This window comes from Onychomys torridus, chromosome 3, assembly GCF_903995425.1.
Source record: "Onychomys torridus chromosome 3, mOncTor1.1, whole genome shotgun sequence".
In the NCBI taxonomy this organism is placed as follows: Eukaryota; Metazoa; Chordata; class Mammalia; order Rodentia; family Cricetidae; genus Onychomys; species Onychomys torridus.
The window spans coordinates 153362354-153379306 of record NC_050445.1 but is presented as its reverse complement, the minus strand read 5'-3'; the positions used below and the strand labels follow the sequence as shown (position 1 = coordinate 153379306).

The 16953-nt window shown below is 41.4% G+C and overlaps 2 protein-coding genes across 3 annotated transcripts in view; one reads left to right on the top strand and one right to left on the bottom strand.

Moving 5' to 3' along the window:
- The window catches only part of Recql (RecQ like helicase), a 24697-nt gene extending 13190 nt beyond the window's left edge, over positions 1 to 11507 (top strand). For both annotated transcript variants that reach the window (XM_036180525.1, XM_036180526.1), the window contains exons 6-15: positions 1217 to 1415; positions 4840 to 5006; positions 5702 to 5783; positions 6617 to 6765; positions 6857 to 6974; positions 7444 to 7582; positions 8292 to 8383; positions 9401 to 9620; positions 9930 to 10059; positions 10713 to 11507. In XM_036180525.1, coding sequence (XP_036036418.1) covers positions 1217 to 1415; positions 4840 to 5006; positions 5702 to 5783; positions 6617 to 6765; positions 6857 to 6974; positions 7444 to 7582; positions 8292 to 8383; positions 9401 to 9620; positions 9930 to 10059; positions 10713 to 10862 — 1446 coding nt within the window. In that variant the 3' untranslated portion in view covers positions 10863 to 11507. The remainder of the gene's footprint in view (positions 1 to 1216; positions 1416 to 4839; positions 5007 to 5701; positions 5784 to 6616; positions 6766 to 6856; positions 6975 to 7443; positions 7583 to 8291; positions 8384 to 9400; positions 9621 to 9929; positions 10060 to 10712) is intronic.
- Pyroxd1 (pyridine nucleotide-disulphide oxidoreductase domain 1) overlaps positions 11428 to 16953 on the bottom strand; it is a 19949-nt gene continuing 14423 nt past the window's right edge. Inside the window, exons 8-12 of the mRNA XM_036180527.1 lie at positions 16510 to 16642; positions 15398 to 15510; positions 14733 to 14855; positions 12684 to 12821; positions 11428 to 11869 (exon numbers count right to left, since the gene is read on the bottom strand). Coding sequence (XP_036036420.1) covers positions 11621 to 11869; positions 12684 to 12821; positions 14733 to 14855; positions 15398 to 15510; positions 16510 to 16642 — 756 coding nt within the window. The 3' untranslated portion in view covers positions 11428 to 11620. The remainder of the gene's footprint in view (positions 11870 to 12683; positions 12822 to 14732; positions 14856 to 15397; positions 15511 to 16509; positions 16643 to 16953) is intronic.

Here is a 16953-nt window from a genome sequence, read left to right as displayed (position 1 = left end):
ATCCCTGGAGCTTGCTGACCAGCTAACCTAGCCTAATTGAGGAGCTCAAGGTTCAGCAAGAGACTATCTCAAAAAATAAAGTGGAGAGTTGACTTCTGATATTGTCTACAGGTAAACATCTCCACATGCATACAGCATACACACACAAATAGCAAAGAACTTTTAGTTTAATACAGAAAATGAGTTACTAAGAACCTGCATCTCTGTGGGGAGATGGACCATCTTGCCCTTATCTGCAAGGACAGACCACTTCCAAGCTGTTTTTTTGTAAATTCTGTTCTCAAACTCTTTCAAAATACACAAAGTAGTGTCAATAGTAAATAAAGGAAAAAAAGTTGCCATATAGTTGCCATTCTTCATCTATACCCTTACCCCTTGATTTATTCATATGAACAGAAATCCAAGGCCTCATGTTTTAATGGGAAATTTTCAGTGTGTAACTCTTGTTTTGTCTTGTTTCACTTATTTGTGTGTCAGTGGAGTAGGGCATGAGCATGCCACCACTAAGCATGTATGTGGAGGTCAGGAGACAACTTGCAGGAGTCACTCTTTCCTTCTACCATGCGTTTCCTGAGGATCAAACTCCGGTTCTCAGGTTTGGCGGCAGACCCCTGTGCCTGCTGAGCCATCTTGCTGGCCCTGACACATACCTCTAATGAAGAGAAAACAGAAAGCTCAGTGCAGTACTGACAGCATTCTGTCTGCAGTGTATATACTATAGAATGCGTAATGTGAGTGTCCCTAAGGGTCTATATATTTAAACAGGTATTGGATAACTTTGTTAAAATGGCTATAATTAAAATAAATATTTTTGTTCATGGGTATATAATTATAAATGTAATAAGTGAACTTGTAAAACCTACAATTATGGCCACAGCTACTATATTTGGTTCACATTTTGGGTTCTATTAACAATTTATAATTATACACATTCTTTATTGGAGAATCTTGTCATATTCATGTTTCTTCCTCATTTTTTTGCTTAATGACTGTGATTTTATCTTTGTCCATCTGGAGTAAATGAGTCACTAGATTACTGTTTGCACAGCTGCCTTGAAGCTTATAGAGGTACGTGGCTTCACTTTTAATGAGCCAGCATCTGCTTCAGGAAGAGCCCCAGGCTGTTGCTTTTCAGTAACAAGCATCCATTTTTCACTTAGTGTTGTGGTCCACCAGCTTGACTCTACAATGATTGTGTCTGTTTTGTCTTTAATAGGAGCATGTGAAATGGGTTCATGCTGAAATGGTGAATAAAAACTCCCAGTTAAAGCTGATTTATGTGACTCCAGAAAAAATTGCAAAAAGCAAGATGTTCATGTCAAGGCTAGAGAAAGCCTATGAAGCTGGGAGACTGACTCGAATTGCAGTGGATGAAGTGCATTGTTGCAGTCAGTGGGGACATGATTTCAGGCCTGGTATGCATGTTTACATTGGGGTCTGGGTTCTTGCTTAGCTCGCTATGGTCAAAGTGCCTGCCTCTTTGAACTTGTTCACTTATTTCCTCCGGCTTCATCCTTGCAGCATCTCATCTACCTGCAGTGAACCTGTGAGATGCCTGCCTCTAGCCCATGTTACAGCTCTAGCATTCTAGACCCCTTCTTGACTGTTTCCTGTTTATTGAGGACTTTGCAGGACTTTGAAGGGATTCTCTGCTTTCTGGGTTTTTCAGTATCTTACTCAACTAGTTGAAGTTTGATGAGACATTTTAGTACTACTTCAGCTTCCAAACTAATCCCATAGTCGTCCTAGAGAAAGTTACTCATTATTTTATTTTAAAATCTTGGCTAAGGAGATAGATCAGTGGTACAGTGCTCACATTGCCATGTGTGGACCTAAGTTTGAATCCCCAGGCCTCATGTAAAGCTGAGTCCAGCAGCTCAGCACTCCTTTGTCAAGGTGGGAGGGGAGACAGGAGAACTCTGGGAGCTTGCGGGCCAGCTTGCTAGGTGGACGTAGCACAGCAGCAACAACAGAAAAGACCTTGCCTCAGACGGTAGAAGGTGAGGTACCACCACTGAAGGTGATCACTGACCTCTGCGTGGATGTGTTCACACATACATCATACATACATGTATGCACACATACACGCACAATTTTATTATTATTTTTTGTTTTGTCTTGTTTTTTAAGACAGGGTCTCTCTGTATAGTCCTGGAACTCACTATGTAGATCAGGCTAGCCTTGAGCTCACAGAGATCTGCCTGCCTCTGCCTCCCATATGCTGTAATTAAAGGCATGTACAGCCATACCTGGCCACAATTTTAAATTAAGAAATCTTATCCCTGGCCTTGGCCACTTTTCCTTTTGCGATTTTTAACTCTCAAGGACATCCTGGGTCCCATGTTTTCCCCATTCAATCTCTGCTGTAGCCACTGGCCTCTGCTGCATTTGCCCTGGACTGTGGCCATTCGACCAGCCTGTGTCAGCTGAGGGCCTGTTCTCCCATCCTGCTGTTTACATGACTACAATGCTTTCCGCCACAGCTCAGCTTTCCATCAGTCAGTCAGTTATCCTTTCAGGTTCCACAGTCCTTTCCGCAGGTTCCACCTATCAGTACTTGATTTAGTCCCTCCAAGTGGTTCATACTGGTCACCTCTCACCTCACCACTTTCTTCCCCTTGTTTACCATCATGTAACAAACACTATTGAATTTCTTACTTTGCAATTTTTTTGTCTTTAATTTTTTCCTTAAATATTAGTGTTTTCTAGAATTCTAGTCTGTTTTTACATTTACCTTTCTTTACATTTCTTCAGAGACAGTGATCTTATGGCCTGAAGACTGAATTTTTTAAGTTGTAATTTTTTTTCTTAAATTTCAGACCAAGAACTCCATTATCTTTAAAGAATTTTTTTTTTAAGATTTATTTATCATACATGTATGAGTGTTTTACTCTTGTGTGTGTGTTCACCTTGTGTGTACCTGGTGCCTCAGGAGGCCAGTAGAGTGTTGGGTCCCCTGGACTGGACTGAGCTACCCATGTGAGTCCCAGGAATTGAGCCCAGTTGAGTAGCCAGTGATCACAACTGCTAAAGTATCTCTTCAGCCCCCAACTCCATTTTCTTAACCATGTTGTTGCCACAGTTCAGCACTGAAAGCATCTGATATGGACCATGAAACAGGGTTTTCCTTCTGTCTGGTGTTTTCCTGTTCTAGCATGACCTTGGCAGTGCTATCCAAGACTGATTTCTGAAACATGAGCCTGTGTGTTCTTTGTCTGACTTGAGACATGTCCTAGCAGATGGAATCCTGGTTTCTTAGAACCAGCTGGCTGTGTTGTTCGTAGCTTTATGTAAGCCTGGTTTCTACGTGAACATTCCAGTGAGGGTGCAGGTAGAAATCGAGGCAGTGCAAATGTGACAGGATGCCTGTAGACAGGACATAGACCTTGCACAGCTGCAGGAGGAACTGAGCACAGGGAGTCTGAAGGGGAAGCTGGAGGCCAGCACGTAACCCAGAGCACTTTTCTGAGCACTGTGAAGGAGGACAATCCAGAGCTGGGAGGGCCACTCATAGGGTCAAAGGGGCCTCAAGAGGGAAGTTCATGGAGAGCCAGTCCTCTGTGAGGCCTTGTCCTTTGAGGAGCATCTGTGGAGCCTGCTGCAGGGTTCTACCAGTGTTAGCTGTTGAATCTTGCAGTTGAAAGAGGAGTCTAAGGAAGAGTGGAAGAGAGCTAGGTTGACTAGAACTTGCCAGGAAGATGTTCAAAGACAAGTAGCTCTTGATACTGTTCATGGAAGGAATTCTGGGGAATAGAATTCCCTGAATGGATTGGACAGTAGGTCCATCTAGATCATACCCTGTGATCTGGCTCCTTGAATTGCTTGCTGTGCCGTTTCCAGTGATTGGCACTCTGTGCTGTCCTCCTGCTTGACCCTGTGTATTCTTCCAGATCTGACTCCAGTGCTCACTGCCTATCACATTTCTTTTCCAATTTCTTTCAAACATTTTAAGTACTGAAGGGGAATAAAGGACCACTCTTGTCATGATTGGATGTGTATGACAGGTATCAGCCTTAATGGTGTCTCTGCCAAGGTTCTTCCAAAAGCAGTGGCCTTATCTTGTCTTCTGCTCTGAACTGCTATGGGAGGTACCAGGTAGATTGATGATGATCACACAGATGACTGATGACTTCATCTAGCTTGCTGGTTGCAATAGATCAAGTGTTCTGATGATCCCACCGTCTCTTGAGCCTGTTGTTTAACAAGTATACCACAGCTTGACAGCATGCCTAATATCCCTTACTGCACGACCTTTTCTGGGGCTATCACTGCTATTCACCCCAGAAGGAGAAGATTGTAACACATCAAAGAAATAGTTCGACATAAGTCTAGCTTGGTGATCAACGGGATTTAGGTTGCATACAGGAACATGGGTGATTTGGGCAGCTGTGTCACTGAAAAGCTTACCCCACCTTGGGTGATGACTCATGAGTGATGCATCACTGGAGTCCTGGGTAGGATATACTGGCAGTTACACTACTGGAGAGATTTCCTCCCCCAGTAATTGTTAACTTACATAATCTTGTGGAGAGACCTTTTCAGTCATGTGAGTTTCGTGAGCCTGAATGGCCTCCCAGAATGTTTCAGTCAAGAGGAATTATCTGCACAACATCTGCTTTTAACAGGGCATTACTTCAACCTCTGCCAAGAACATTATTTTTGAAGAAAAGTGCAGTAAAGCCTTTGAATTCAAGAAGAATGACAGGTCCTCCCAACTTAGTTACAGCAAACTCTGCAAGAAACACTGTGGGAGCCATTGCTCATCTGTGGTGTTAAGGGTCTGATTTACTCTCATTCTCTGAGGGTTCACAGAGATACAGACCATGTCATCTTTTTCAGATTATAAGGCACTCGGCATCTTGAAGCGCCAGTTTCCCAACACCTCGCTGATTGGGCTGACTGCAACGGCAACTAATCATGTTTTGAAGGATGCACAGAAAATCCTGTGTGTGGAAAAATGTTTGACTTTTACAGCATCTTTCAACCGACCAAATCTTTATTATGAGGTATACAAAAGTTACATTTCTTTATTGTGCTTATTTACATAATGATAGTAGAATCATTTTTAATGTCATGAAGTAATTATTAGGACATTCATTAGTGCTTTAGTTTATCTGTGTCTCATGGAGCATAATCTGCATTAGGCCCAATAGAAAACAGTACTGCATTAAGTGATGCTGTCCTTTATATACAATTTGAGCAAGGATTCAGAACAAGGATGGGTGAAACCAAGAGCCCTGCTGACGTCTGTGAAACTGAATAATAGAAACATAAATACACACGATAAGTTCTTTAGCATTCCCTGTGTATTTTATCTGATCCATGTGCTTGTAGGTGAAATATCCCAGTGGCTTTCTGGTTTCTTTCAAGCTGTGTTAAGGATGGATTTAATCTTTGCTTTTTCATTGCTTTCATAATATGCTTCATGTTTTTATTAAAGCATCAGACACTAGAAAAACTTCCATCTTCACAAATTACCTACTGTTTCTATGCCTCCTCATCTCTGGCAGATTAGGGACTGAAAATCAAGGAGAGAGGCTAGGCAGAGGCAGGAATAAGTCAGACAGGTGAGTCCTGTGAGGGCAGGAAGACTGACAGAAAGGGATACTTTCCACGAGGGACTCACACCTCAGAGGTTATAAGCAGGCACAACTTGGGTGGCATTGGTAAATCTACTTTTTAATGAGACTGCTTTTCGTAGGTTCGGCAAAAGCCCTCAAACACTGAAGACTTTATTGAGGACATTGTAAAGCTCATTAATGGACGGTACAAAGGGCAATCAGGTAATGTTAAAAACAAATCAATTTGGGAGCTGAGAGTCCCATTTATGAAATGGCATAAATCCCTCCAATGATACATGACTGATAGCTGAAAATGAGATCAAATCTATTCATTTGTTCTCAGAGGCTATGTGTGACATCCCTGTCACAGTTGGAGTCAAAGCTGCCTGCTTTGCCTGCTGTTAAATAGGTCGGGTGACAGTATTGTTGACACATTAGTATCTGTCATATACCTTCCTGAGTGAGTAGCAATGTTCTGAAGAGACACAAGACACAGTACCTTTCAGGAAGGGTCCTGTACATACTTAGCAGTGAAGCAAGGTGAAGTTGAGGACATCTGTTTCTATGTTCCTGAGCTAAGGACTATACCAGTGGGACTGAAGCCTAGCGGCCCTTCAGCACTACCCTCTAGGTAGTTAGGAGAGAGTAATGGCATCTGGGAAAAGGAGTTCCTGAGTCAACTCTGAGAGATGCTGTAGCTGCTTATCCCTCCTGGTCATGCCCACGGGGGACTGTCACCATCCCCCACTCTTCACAGCATCTCACAGAGCTTACATCAGTTAAAGAAATGCTGTGTAGTGGGGATACAGTTGCAGGGAGACCCTCTTTTGGTCGTGGGAACCCCAGGTGGTGGCCTAGGGTTCATTTCTGCTTAGGGCAAGCTTGATGTTAAACCTTGGATTACACCCAATAATCAGTATGTGCACAGGGACTTGGGACTTTCATAACTTGTTTCCCCTCTGCCTTGTCACCAGATCAGTGTCTTGAGCATGGTGCAGATTAACCCTCAGGAATGTGCTTGCATGCATGCCTAAACTTGGCCTATTTTACTGCAGGAATCATATACTGTTTTTCTCAGAAAGACTCTGAACAAGTTACCATTAGTTTACAAAAACTGGGAATTCATGCAGGCACTTACCATGCCAATATGGAACCAGAAGATAAGACCAAGGTTCATACACGGTGGTCAGCCAATGAGCTTCAGGTTAAGTATATGTATTTTCTATGAAAGCCTAACTTACCTTTAAAAATATTTAAATGACTTAATTAGCTAACCAAATATTAACACGTTTTAGGTGGTAGTGGCTACAGTTGCATTTGGCATGGGAATTGATAAACCAGATGTGAGGTTTGTAATCCATCATTCAATGAGCAAATCCATGGAGAATTACTACCAAGAGAGTGGGCGTGCCGGTACGTAGGGTTCCAATCCGAAAGTAATCTCAGGAGGCTTTGTAGAGGACATGCTTAAGAATTCCAAGTTTTCAATGGTGGTTTTTAGGTAGTAATTTTTAGAACAAGTCTTTTTAAAAAGCAGATTTATACTTACTTACACACATTCTGTTAGGATGTTAAAAATTGTTTTTTATGTGTTGTAAGCTATTATGATGTTTATGTCTGCCACTTGGAATTTTAATAAGTAGGTGCACATGTACAACCTAAATAACTGAACTATTCATGGACATTCTTTTTTCTATATTAATAATCTGATTTTTGATGAGCCTCTTTGTAGTCATTTAAAACTCTCAGTAGTTCTTACAGATTATCTTCATATCTAAAAACTTTTAGCTATATTGTGAAGCTGTCAGCCAATTGACATATTCTTTTGCATGGTAATGATATTTGAAAGCATGATGCAAATTCAAGATTCCTCAAAGCACAGGTCGCGATGACTCAAGAGCAGATTGTATTCTGTATTACGGCTTTGGAGACATATTCAGGATCAGCTCGATGGTGGTCATGGAGAATGTAGGACAGCAGAAGCTGTATGAGATGGTGTCATACTGCCAGAATATAAGCAAGTGAGCCACATGCTTTTCTATAACATGTCATGTGTTGTGTGGTGGTTAAGTACCTACTGAATATACTGAGTTAGCACAGAACAGCACTGTAAAGGCAGGTGGGAGAGACCTGGACCCCTGACTGCCTCCATCTAAGACAAGAGGCTCTGCCTGTCTTTGAGGTGCTTCTTAAGGCCAGTCTGTTGAAGGTTATGAATGAAGCCTTTTTCCTTTGGCTCTGGTATATAGCTGCCTATAGTGATTATGGAAAGGTGTGCGGGAACATAGATATTGGAGAGGGAAGTTCAGGCATGTCCATTCACCCTGGTGATGAGTCACTGAATAATCCAGGGCGGGGTCAAATTTCTCATTGGGAAATCCATGGCACTCTCTGCTCACAGCACTCGCAGGGGTCCTTAACTGGCAGAGGGAGTAAAGAGGTCCATTTGCTGTGATGAGAAGCCTCAGCCCACAGTTGATGGCTTGAAGGAAGAGGGGGCCAGGAACCAAGGAGTATGGGCAAGCTCTAGACAATGTTAAAGGCTTTCAGAAACATCCAGCCTGCCACCACCTTGACTTTGACCCTGTGAGATTTTTTACACAGAGGTGAGTCCTAGTCACCACATCTGTGGGGCTGTTGTGACAGCAGTGGAAAGCCAGCAGGATATGTGTAACTCCTGAGCAGATCCTGAAGGCTTGATTAGATAACTTCTCTCTCATGTGTCTGCAGGTGTCGTCGTGTGCTGATAGCACAGCATTTCGATGAAGTGTGGAATGCAGATGCCTGTAACAAAATGTGTGACAACTGCTGTAAACACACTTGTAAGCTTGTTTTAGATTCTTAGAGGCTCAATGCAGTGAGGGCTGCATGTGGGAAGGGTTAGACCCTCCAAATAGAATTATAAGACAAATGATAATTAGAATTTTTCAGATTCAAAACCTCCACCCCCCACCCCCCCCCCCCAAAAAACCCAACCTATTTCCCTTAAGGATTATATTTGTGTTGTTCTAGTGTGTTTTTTAAAATTATGTTCATTTAAGTGTTTTCTATGACTCCTTCAAGTTTTCTGCTTGGTTCTTTTCTTTTACAGAGAAGACTACACATTTTATATTGCTATACTAAGGACATCAAAGTTTTTAAGAAATAAGGAAAAATTAGTTCCTCTGAATAGAAATAATGTAACATAAGAAAAGGCATGGCAGTCTTGATACAATCCAGGAACCTGTGTCCAGTGCTGTGTCTTAATTTCTGGTCTGTGCTGTGTTCTTGAAAAGCTGGACTGAGCAGTTCTCATGGGAGGGCCCTAGGTTCTGATGCTTCAGTGGGTGGAGTTCTCTGCAATTTTAACTTGACAGCTACAGACACTTAATTTGCTAGTTTATAAGGCTATCTTATAGAGACCAAACTCATGTGAATCCTGTATATGTCGGGATGCTAGTCTCGTATTTGGGGACTTCTATCCAGAACTTTCCCTCAGAGTCCAGACTGGCTTTCAGAGTGTGGTGTAATGAGTAGCATCAGATAAGACAGTGTAAAGAGCAGGCTTTTTTCTGCAGTGCACACCTCCCAGTGATGTCTGGCAGACACTTTTTACTGGAGCACACTGCAGCCTTTGATAACTAGGTCATTTTCTTTACATCACCATAATCCTACATGTGTTTTAGGAGTAGAATTTAGTCTGGTGATAAAGCCTAAGGAACATCCTGGTCTTAATTCTGAGCACATTAAAAAAAAGTATGTGTAAAGGGCTCACAGTACTTATTAAGCCATTTTAACCAGAGTTGGCTTCTCGCCGTCACCTCTAGATCCCCATTTGCCCATCATGTCTCTCCTTGCAGTGTTTGAGAAAAAGAATATAACAGAGCACTGCAGAGACCTGGTCAAGATTCTGAAGCAGGCAGAGGCACTGAATGAAAAACTCACTCCACTGAAGCTGATTGATTCTTGGATGGGAAAAGGAGCAGCCAAGTTGAGAGTGGCTGGCGTTGTCACCCCGGCCCTTCCCCGAGAAGACCTGGAGAAAATCATCGCACATGCTCTCCTGCAGCAGTATCTCAAGTACACAGCCATTTATCTTCTGTGTCTTCATGTTTCTTCCTTTGTAACTGGAGCAGAGTCAACAGCTTTGCCATTATTTGATGTGAACTCTTAAGCATTATAGAAAACAGGTTACCCAATAATCTTAGACCTTGATCATGAAGTCAGAAACTTAAACAAACAAACAAAAAACCCCACCCCCAAAAAACCCCAACCTATTTCCCTTAAGGATTATATTTGTGTTGTTCTAGTGTGTTTTTTAAAATTATGTTCATTTAAGTGTTTTCTATGACTCCTTCAAGTTTTCCGCTTGGTTCTTTTCTTTTACAGAGAAGACTACAGTTTCACAGCTTATGCTACCATCTCATATCTGAAAGTTGGACCCAGAGCTAGTCTTCTCAGCAGCGAAGCCCATGCTGTCACTATGCAAATGAAGAAGTCCACACAGAGTGGCATCAGGGTAACTGGCTGTTCATTTTATATGTTCATATGTGCCTGAAGCTTCGGGGATGCTTTTCTGAAGTTCTCGACTAGGTTTGGTTGGACACAAACAATGTCAGTTTTCTTCCCGGGTTTTGATTTTGGACAGATAAGTAGTGGAGGGTTTTAGACTGGCCTAGTGTAGAGTTGGGGGCTGCAACCACTTAGAATGGGAGGGCTCCCGTTTATAGTCTACTTCTCTCATAACATTGGGTGGGATTTTCTGGTTAAGTCTGCTGGGGTCAGCAAGATGGCTCAGTGGTAGAAGTCTATTCTGCTGCCCCTGATAGCCCAAGCTCCATTCCTGGAACTAACTCCTGTGAGCTGTCCTCTGATGGAGGAGCTGCTCTACTCCTGTGAGCTGTCCTCTGACTTCCATGGTGTGCATATATATGTACACAATAAGTAATAAATGTTAAAAAAAAGTAAAGTCTGTGTTGTCCAGAGGTTGCAAGCCACTATTAAGTCTGTGTTCTCTTGTGTGTGTGTTATTAAATAGGAATTTGTTGATAGGAACCAGCCCTATAAAGACTTGACTGATACACAGTGGGAGTCTGAGACTAGTGAGCTCACGAGAAAGCTGAGCAGCTGAGCGGTTAATTAACAAGGTATTGGTCTGTCATTCTTTCGCAGGCTTCATCATCTGAAGCTTGTCAGTTGGAACATGCAGATGAGAAAGAGGAAGAAAAAAGTTCAGGTAACTTCCAGAAGTCTACAAACAGGCTTCAGCTATCTGGCTCCAAGAACACAGGAGCTAAGAAAAGAAAACTTGATGATGCCTGAGTGTTACCTGATCTTGGACAAAATAACTGTTTATGTATATTTATCATTTTTATAGTTAATCAACTGTTTAATTTTTGAAACAATTTTGTATTTTATACATATAAAGCTATATTTTCAGAGCTTATCTGAAGATATGAGAATTCAGGACCATTTGAAAATTTGAGATCAGGAATTATATTTTACAGTGTACAATAATAATGAAAAATAACATCTTTTATGCAAAGTTGTCTAAGTGTAATATATCTGAGATGAAGTCCCTGCAACTGTCATAACCTCATTTGCCTTGCTGTGACTAGCTGTTGTTTTTAGATGTGACTCTCCTTTAAAGCAGTCCTATGCTGATACGGTGCACCCCTCCAAGTTGGTGTCGATTTAAGCTGGGTAATGTAGATGATTTCTGATCAGAAAAGCTGATGTTATAATTCAGATAAAAACAGTAAGTCATCAGTACCAAGTGTATCAGCAAGAAGATTCTATACATTCTGAGTACATCAAGACAGTAAGCCTCCTGAAACCCTGGCCTTACTTTGATGTTTAGGCAAAGAAAGGATCTGGTATTCGAGTGTATTTGTGTGAGTCAGGTTTATTTCAACTCTGTATGGATTGTTCATGTGCTAATTAGTCATTAAACTGAGTTCATCTTAAGAGTTTTCTTGAATCCTTCCCAACCATGCATTCACAACTTGTGTGGTCATTCACTTGGTGCAGTTGTTAGTTTTTCCTAATTCTTTCTTTTCTCCTTATTTTGAACAATTTTGTCAATCAAAATAATCCTCTATATCAATATTTGGATCTAGGAGATCTTCTCCGTATGATGAAAGATCCATCTGGTTTAAAATTAAATTTTCAAATGTTTCTTCTAAGTCAGTTTCACCAATTAAGACAGCTCCCATCATACGTCCGTTCTGCATGACGACTTTGACATACTCTTGTCCTCTGGTGCACCTTAGCATTAACTCGTGATCTGAGCCTAGGCCTTGTGCATTGTATTTTCCCAGCAACACAACCTGCATGAGGATGAAAAGGTCATTTTTGTGAGTAGCTCCCTCCAATTCCCCATAAATAACATACTGTCCAGTTATCTGAGTCACGTTAGCTTAGACAGAAAAAACAAAACTATTCCATACAGTTTCACAGTGGGAGGGACCCAAAGAAAGCATTTGAATGGCATGAACATACTCTGTACATAACACTGCCACATAGCCTAGTGTCATATTAAAAATATCATCATTAATATTTTAACATTAAAAGTAGAACACATGTGGATGATACTATCCAATCTTTAAGAACGTTAGAGGTATCTAATAAACACACACACACACACACACACACACACACACACACAAAGTGAACCACATTTTCCTGAAGTCATGGCTTAAAGATTTAGTATGCAATTGAATCAGACCCTTCCTCAGACTTGTAGGTGTGTTTTCTGTTAAGTCTAATTTAGGAAGAGGAGACCTGTCTCAGAATGAAGAGAATAAAGAAGGTAATCACCATCTTTCAGAGCTCCTGGTTCTTTCTTGGTGTGTGCATGTATGCGTGTGCTTGTGTCATGGATATGCAGGTACCCATGGGGGCCAGAAGAGGGTGTTAGACACCAGGAACTGGAGGTGTAGGTGGCTGTGAGCTGTCTAATGTGGGAGTGGGGGACTGAACTCATATCCTCTCAAGGTTAGCAATAACTGCTGAGCCATTTTTCCAGTCCCCCCAAATATCATTTTTGATAACTCAGTTTAAACCACAAATAATTACTTGAGAAAAGAGCTACAGTTGCCATACTTTCAAGCAAAATGGTATTCATTCCCTTAACCATCTTACCTTATAGTTAAAAAAATTTGTGATATGAGCAAACAGTTCAAAGCTGAAATCCATGTCGACAGAATGTCCCAAACTAGCTGCAGCCATGCACTTGGCTGCATACCATCCCATCTGCCGTGCTTGGGTCCATAGTCTCATCTGAAATAGTGGGAAATGGTACTTTATATTACTTCTGGTTATCATCTGGATAAAAAATACCCATGTATGTGCATGTATATGGGCATATTTGTGAGCATGAATGTGAGTGCACGCATGCCATGAGCATGTATGAATGTCAGTGGACACCTTGAGTCTGTCCTTGCTTTCCACTGTTTTGAGACAGGGTCTGCTTTGGCCCTCTCAGTAGGAGGGTGATAGTAGCTTATGGTGACTCCAGTTTTTACATGAGTTCTGGCCTTCACACTCGTGGAGCAAGAGCTTTTATACCCACCTCATACTCCATCTTCCCTGTAGTTTCAATCTTATAGATTCCTAAGTGTAACTTCCAGCTGTCATCTTCAGTGGGCACCAGTGAACACCAGTCAGCAGTGCACTAATTCTAAATTAGTGTATGAACACGTAGGGAGATAGCCAGCTGTGTGTTTGAATACAGTATCCATGAAATACAACAGAAGGGAGATAGCCAGCTGTGTTTGAATACAGTATCCATGAAATACAACAGAAGGGAGATAGCCAGCTGTGTGTTTGAATATAGTATCCATGAAATACAACAGAAGGGAAATAGCCAGCTGTGTTTGAATACAGTATCCATGAAATACAACACGAAGGGAGATAGCCAGCTGTGTGTTTGATACAGTATCCATGAAATACAACACGAAGGGAGATAGCCAGCTGTGTGTTTGAATACAGTATCCATGAAATACAACAGAAGGGAGATAGCCAGCTGTGTGTTTGATACAGTATCCATGAAATACAAGGAAACACTTCAGTCTCCCAAGGTGGGCACAAAGCACTGTCAGTCCCTGCTCCAAACTCTGGCCCATATCCAGCGCCTGCCTGCACTTCTCAGCACCAGACAGTAATGGCCTCTGGGCTGATTCTGGTCAGACAGACACAGATTTTCAGATATCACCTCACATTCTTTATGGCAGTACTCGTCTGTCCTTTCTTAGGTTCTCATTATATTTCTACAGAGTAGCCTTAGGAGTCACAGGAAAGTAAAATACTAATTTGTTTACTTATTTCCCTTGTCTGATCTTTAGTTTCTTCACCTGAAATAAACAGTAACTGCCCCATGGCTGTTAGGAGAACAGGCTGGCTTTAAGTGACTGGTTTCCCTCATCTGCCCCTCTGAATGTGTGTGCCTAATACTGACTTTCAGTACAAATCACAGCTGCAGCATGAGTTCTCAGCATGTCTACAAGAGAGAGTTTTTACTTGAGTTCAGTCTCTGTAAGAAGGCTTGAGGAATTAAAGAGTCTGCCGCAGAGTAAACAGCATAGCAACAGCCAGAGTGGCAGCAGAAGCAGCCTGCAATGCCACACCCTGGAACTACCTAGTCTAACCTCTGACACTGCAACCCGACACCATCTCTAGAGTTCATACTAGAACTGAGCAAGAACATGGTAATACTTAATTTACAGTTCATGCCAGGCCATAACAAGAGCCATCCTGAATACAAGCCTGTTGGCTGTGGGTTGGATACACCTGACAGGAAGGAGTTCATTTGAACCAGAAACTCCCTTAAGTCTGCACTATGGATGATGTAAAGCTAATTAAGTGTTTTTCTTGCAAATTAGAATGTGGAACTATGGAATTCTCTCAGAATACGGGATACCTGCTTATTTTGAGCTGTTGTTCCCTTGTATTAGAGTATGGCATAAATTAAAGTTATAATTTGTCTTGGAGGGGTAAGCAGAAAAGGAAGAGTATACCCACAACTCTTCCTAAATTAAAAACATTTCAATCCACTGTAATAGTAAGTGACTTTAAAGCGGGAATTCAGTTGCTCATCTGCAAATCAGCAGAGATAGCCTCCAACTTATATTAGAAAAGCTGAGACAGAAAACTGGATTCATTGGTAGCAACTGCTCAGAGGTGCAGGCTTACCTGCTGCCAGACTGGGCTTGGCTGCCAGCATGCAGTGCAGATGTCTCCAGCAGCATAGATATCAGGAAGTGATGTGCGCATCTGGTCATCCACTTTCAAGCCGCCATCTTCTCCTAGATCAAACTAAACAGTTTTTTATTAGAATAAGGATGACAAAACAGAAATGACTTTTCATTCTAATGAGCAAGTCAAACCTGTGTGTGTTTCCAAGCTCTGATGAGAAAGATAAAAGTAGCTGAAAGTGTAGACACCTGGCCAGACTGTCCAGGGTTCAGTTCCTACCCAACAGACTCAAAAGTCCTGGAATTTTAGTATCAGAAATACCCAATAGTCATATTTACCCTAACCCTAATCAGAACATTCTTTATTTAACACTTCTAATGTCAAAATGATAATGTCATGTAACAATCTGTAAGATTTACTCTTGAGAACTCATACAGGTCAGTCTCTCACCAACCTTTAGATAAACAAATTGGACATTATGTCTCTAGATGATACTTAAACTGATTTTAAGTGCTTAGGGATGCTAAGTAGAAGAAAATACTGTGACTAAGTCAGATATAAGCCACACTGTTGCTGCTGTCTTAGATTACAGTTTACTAAAATGATGACTGTTTGAAAAGTAGACATGATAAAGATTAGGAAGTGGATAGAATTCACCTTACATTGTTTCCGAGGAGAAAAGGGTATACATTTGGTGTGACTCCCGTAGCACTAACAAGGAAATCACAGCCGTATATTTTCCCATTGGTTAGTTCCACATACACAGGCCACATTTCTTTAAAGAAAAAGAAGAAGAATTCAATTCTCAAGTGTCATCTCTAGCAGTTATCCTCAGTATCATGTGAACGTAACAAACAGAAGACGCAGGTGGTTAGAATGTCTCCTGATTTCAGAAAATCCTCTGGCTGGGACAACAGTGCACTGAGAGCATTTTGTGCTTGGCAGCTTCAAAAAACATGGTACTCTAACAAGGACTACACACTGTCCTTTGGATGTGGGCACAGACAATAACAGTAAATTTAAACTGATGATCACTTTGTACATTATTTGTGAATCAATTTGATTGTCACTCAGCATTTAATCCTGCTCTTCTTGATGTTACTCCTCACTGTCCACAGTCACAACTCTACCAGTCTTTTTGCTACAAAAAACTGGAAGATTCTAGAACATTAGCTGCCTGACTGCAGTGTTGATAAGTCACAGGACTGTGTGTCTGGGGGAGTAGTTCTCAAGTGGTGGAGAATGAGACCAGGTAACTGCACTTAACCCAAACACTCAGATCTAAAAGTCGTGTTACTTAGTGTGTTACTTAACAGTCCGTTACGTATAGTCCTGTTATTGTGAAAGCTTCTATTTCCTTTGATTTGTGAAATGCTGATTGACTCCCTGGATTGGGTTAAAATGGTCCAAATACTGTGAACTCAAATAAAATGGGAAGCCTCCTAACGTGGAATTTATTAGAAAATTTACCCAAGAGTAAATGAGGGCCTGAGGCTACCGATGGGTTTTTGACCAAATTTTATATGAAAATGTGAAGTTTAAAGTATAATAGATCAGGCATTCGTGGCACACACCTTTAATCCCAGAACTTGGGAGGCAGAGGCAGGTAGATCTCTGTGAGTTCAAGGCCAGCCTGGTCTACAGAGCGAGATCTAGGACAGCCCAGGCTACACAGAAACTCTGTCTCAAAAGATTTAAAAAAAAAAAAAAAATGAAATAAAATAAATATATAATATAGCACAATTAGTTTAAGGAATAATATTTTTCCTTTTACCTTTATCGACTGTAACTGACTTATGCTGATCCTTTGGAAAAGCCAAGGGCTTTTTCTTCATAATCCTAAACTCCTCATGAAGGTAGATTTTCTTTACTTCACATCTGGTTTCGATGTGAACATTGTGTGAAAACTGGAAGCAAAATAAATACTGGTCAGCACAATCCAGACAGTGCCTGTGGAGACATTGATACTGTAGTATAAATACAGCACATGGCTGTTCCCAAATAAGCTCCTCAGAGTCTGTATAACAGGAGTGAGCAGAATCTATCAGCATGGAATGCCAAGCATGACATGGCAAATGGAAGGGGAGCCTGGAAAGTCACAGAACGCTACACATTTTAATCACAACGCGACAGACACACCAAGGAGGCAGCAGGCAGCAGTGTTCACTGCAGGACTCCTAAAACCCAGGATGTTAAAATTGCAATTTTACAAGTCCCA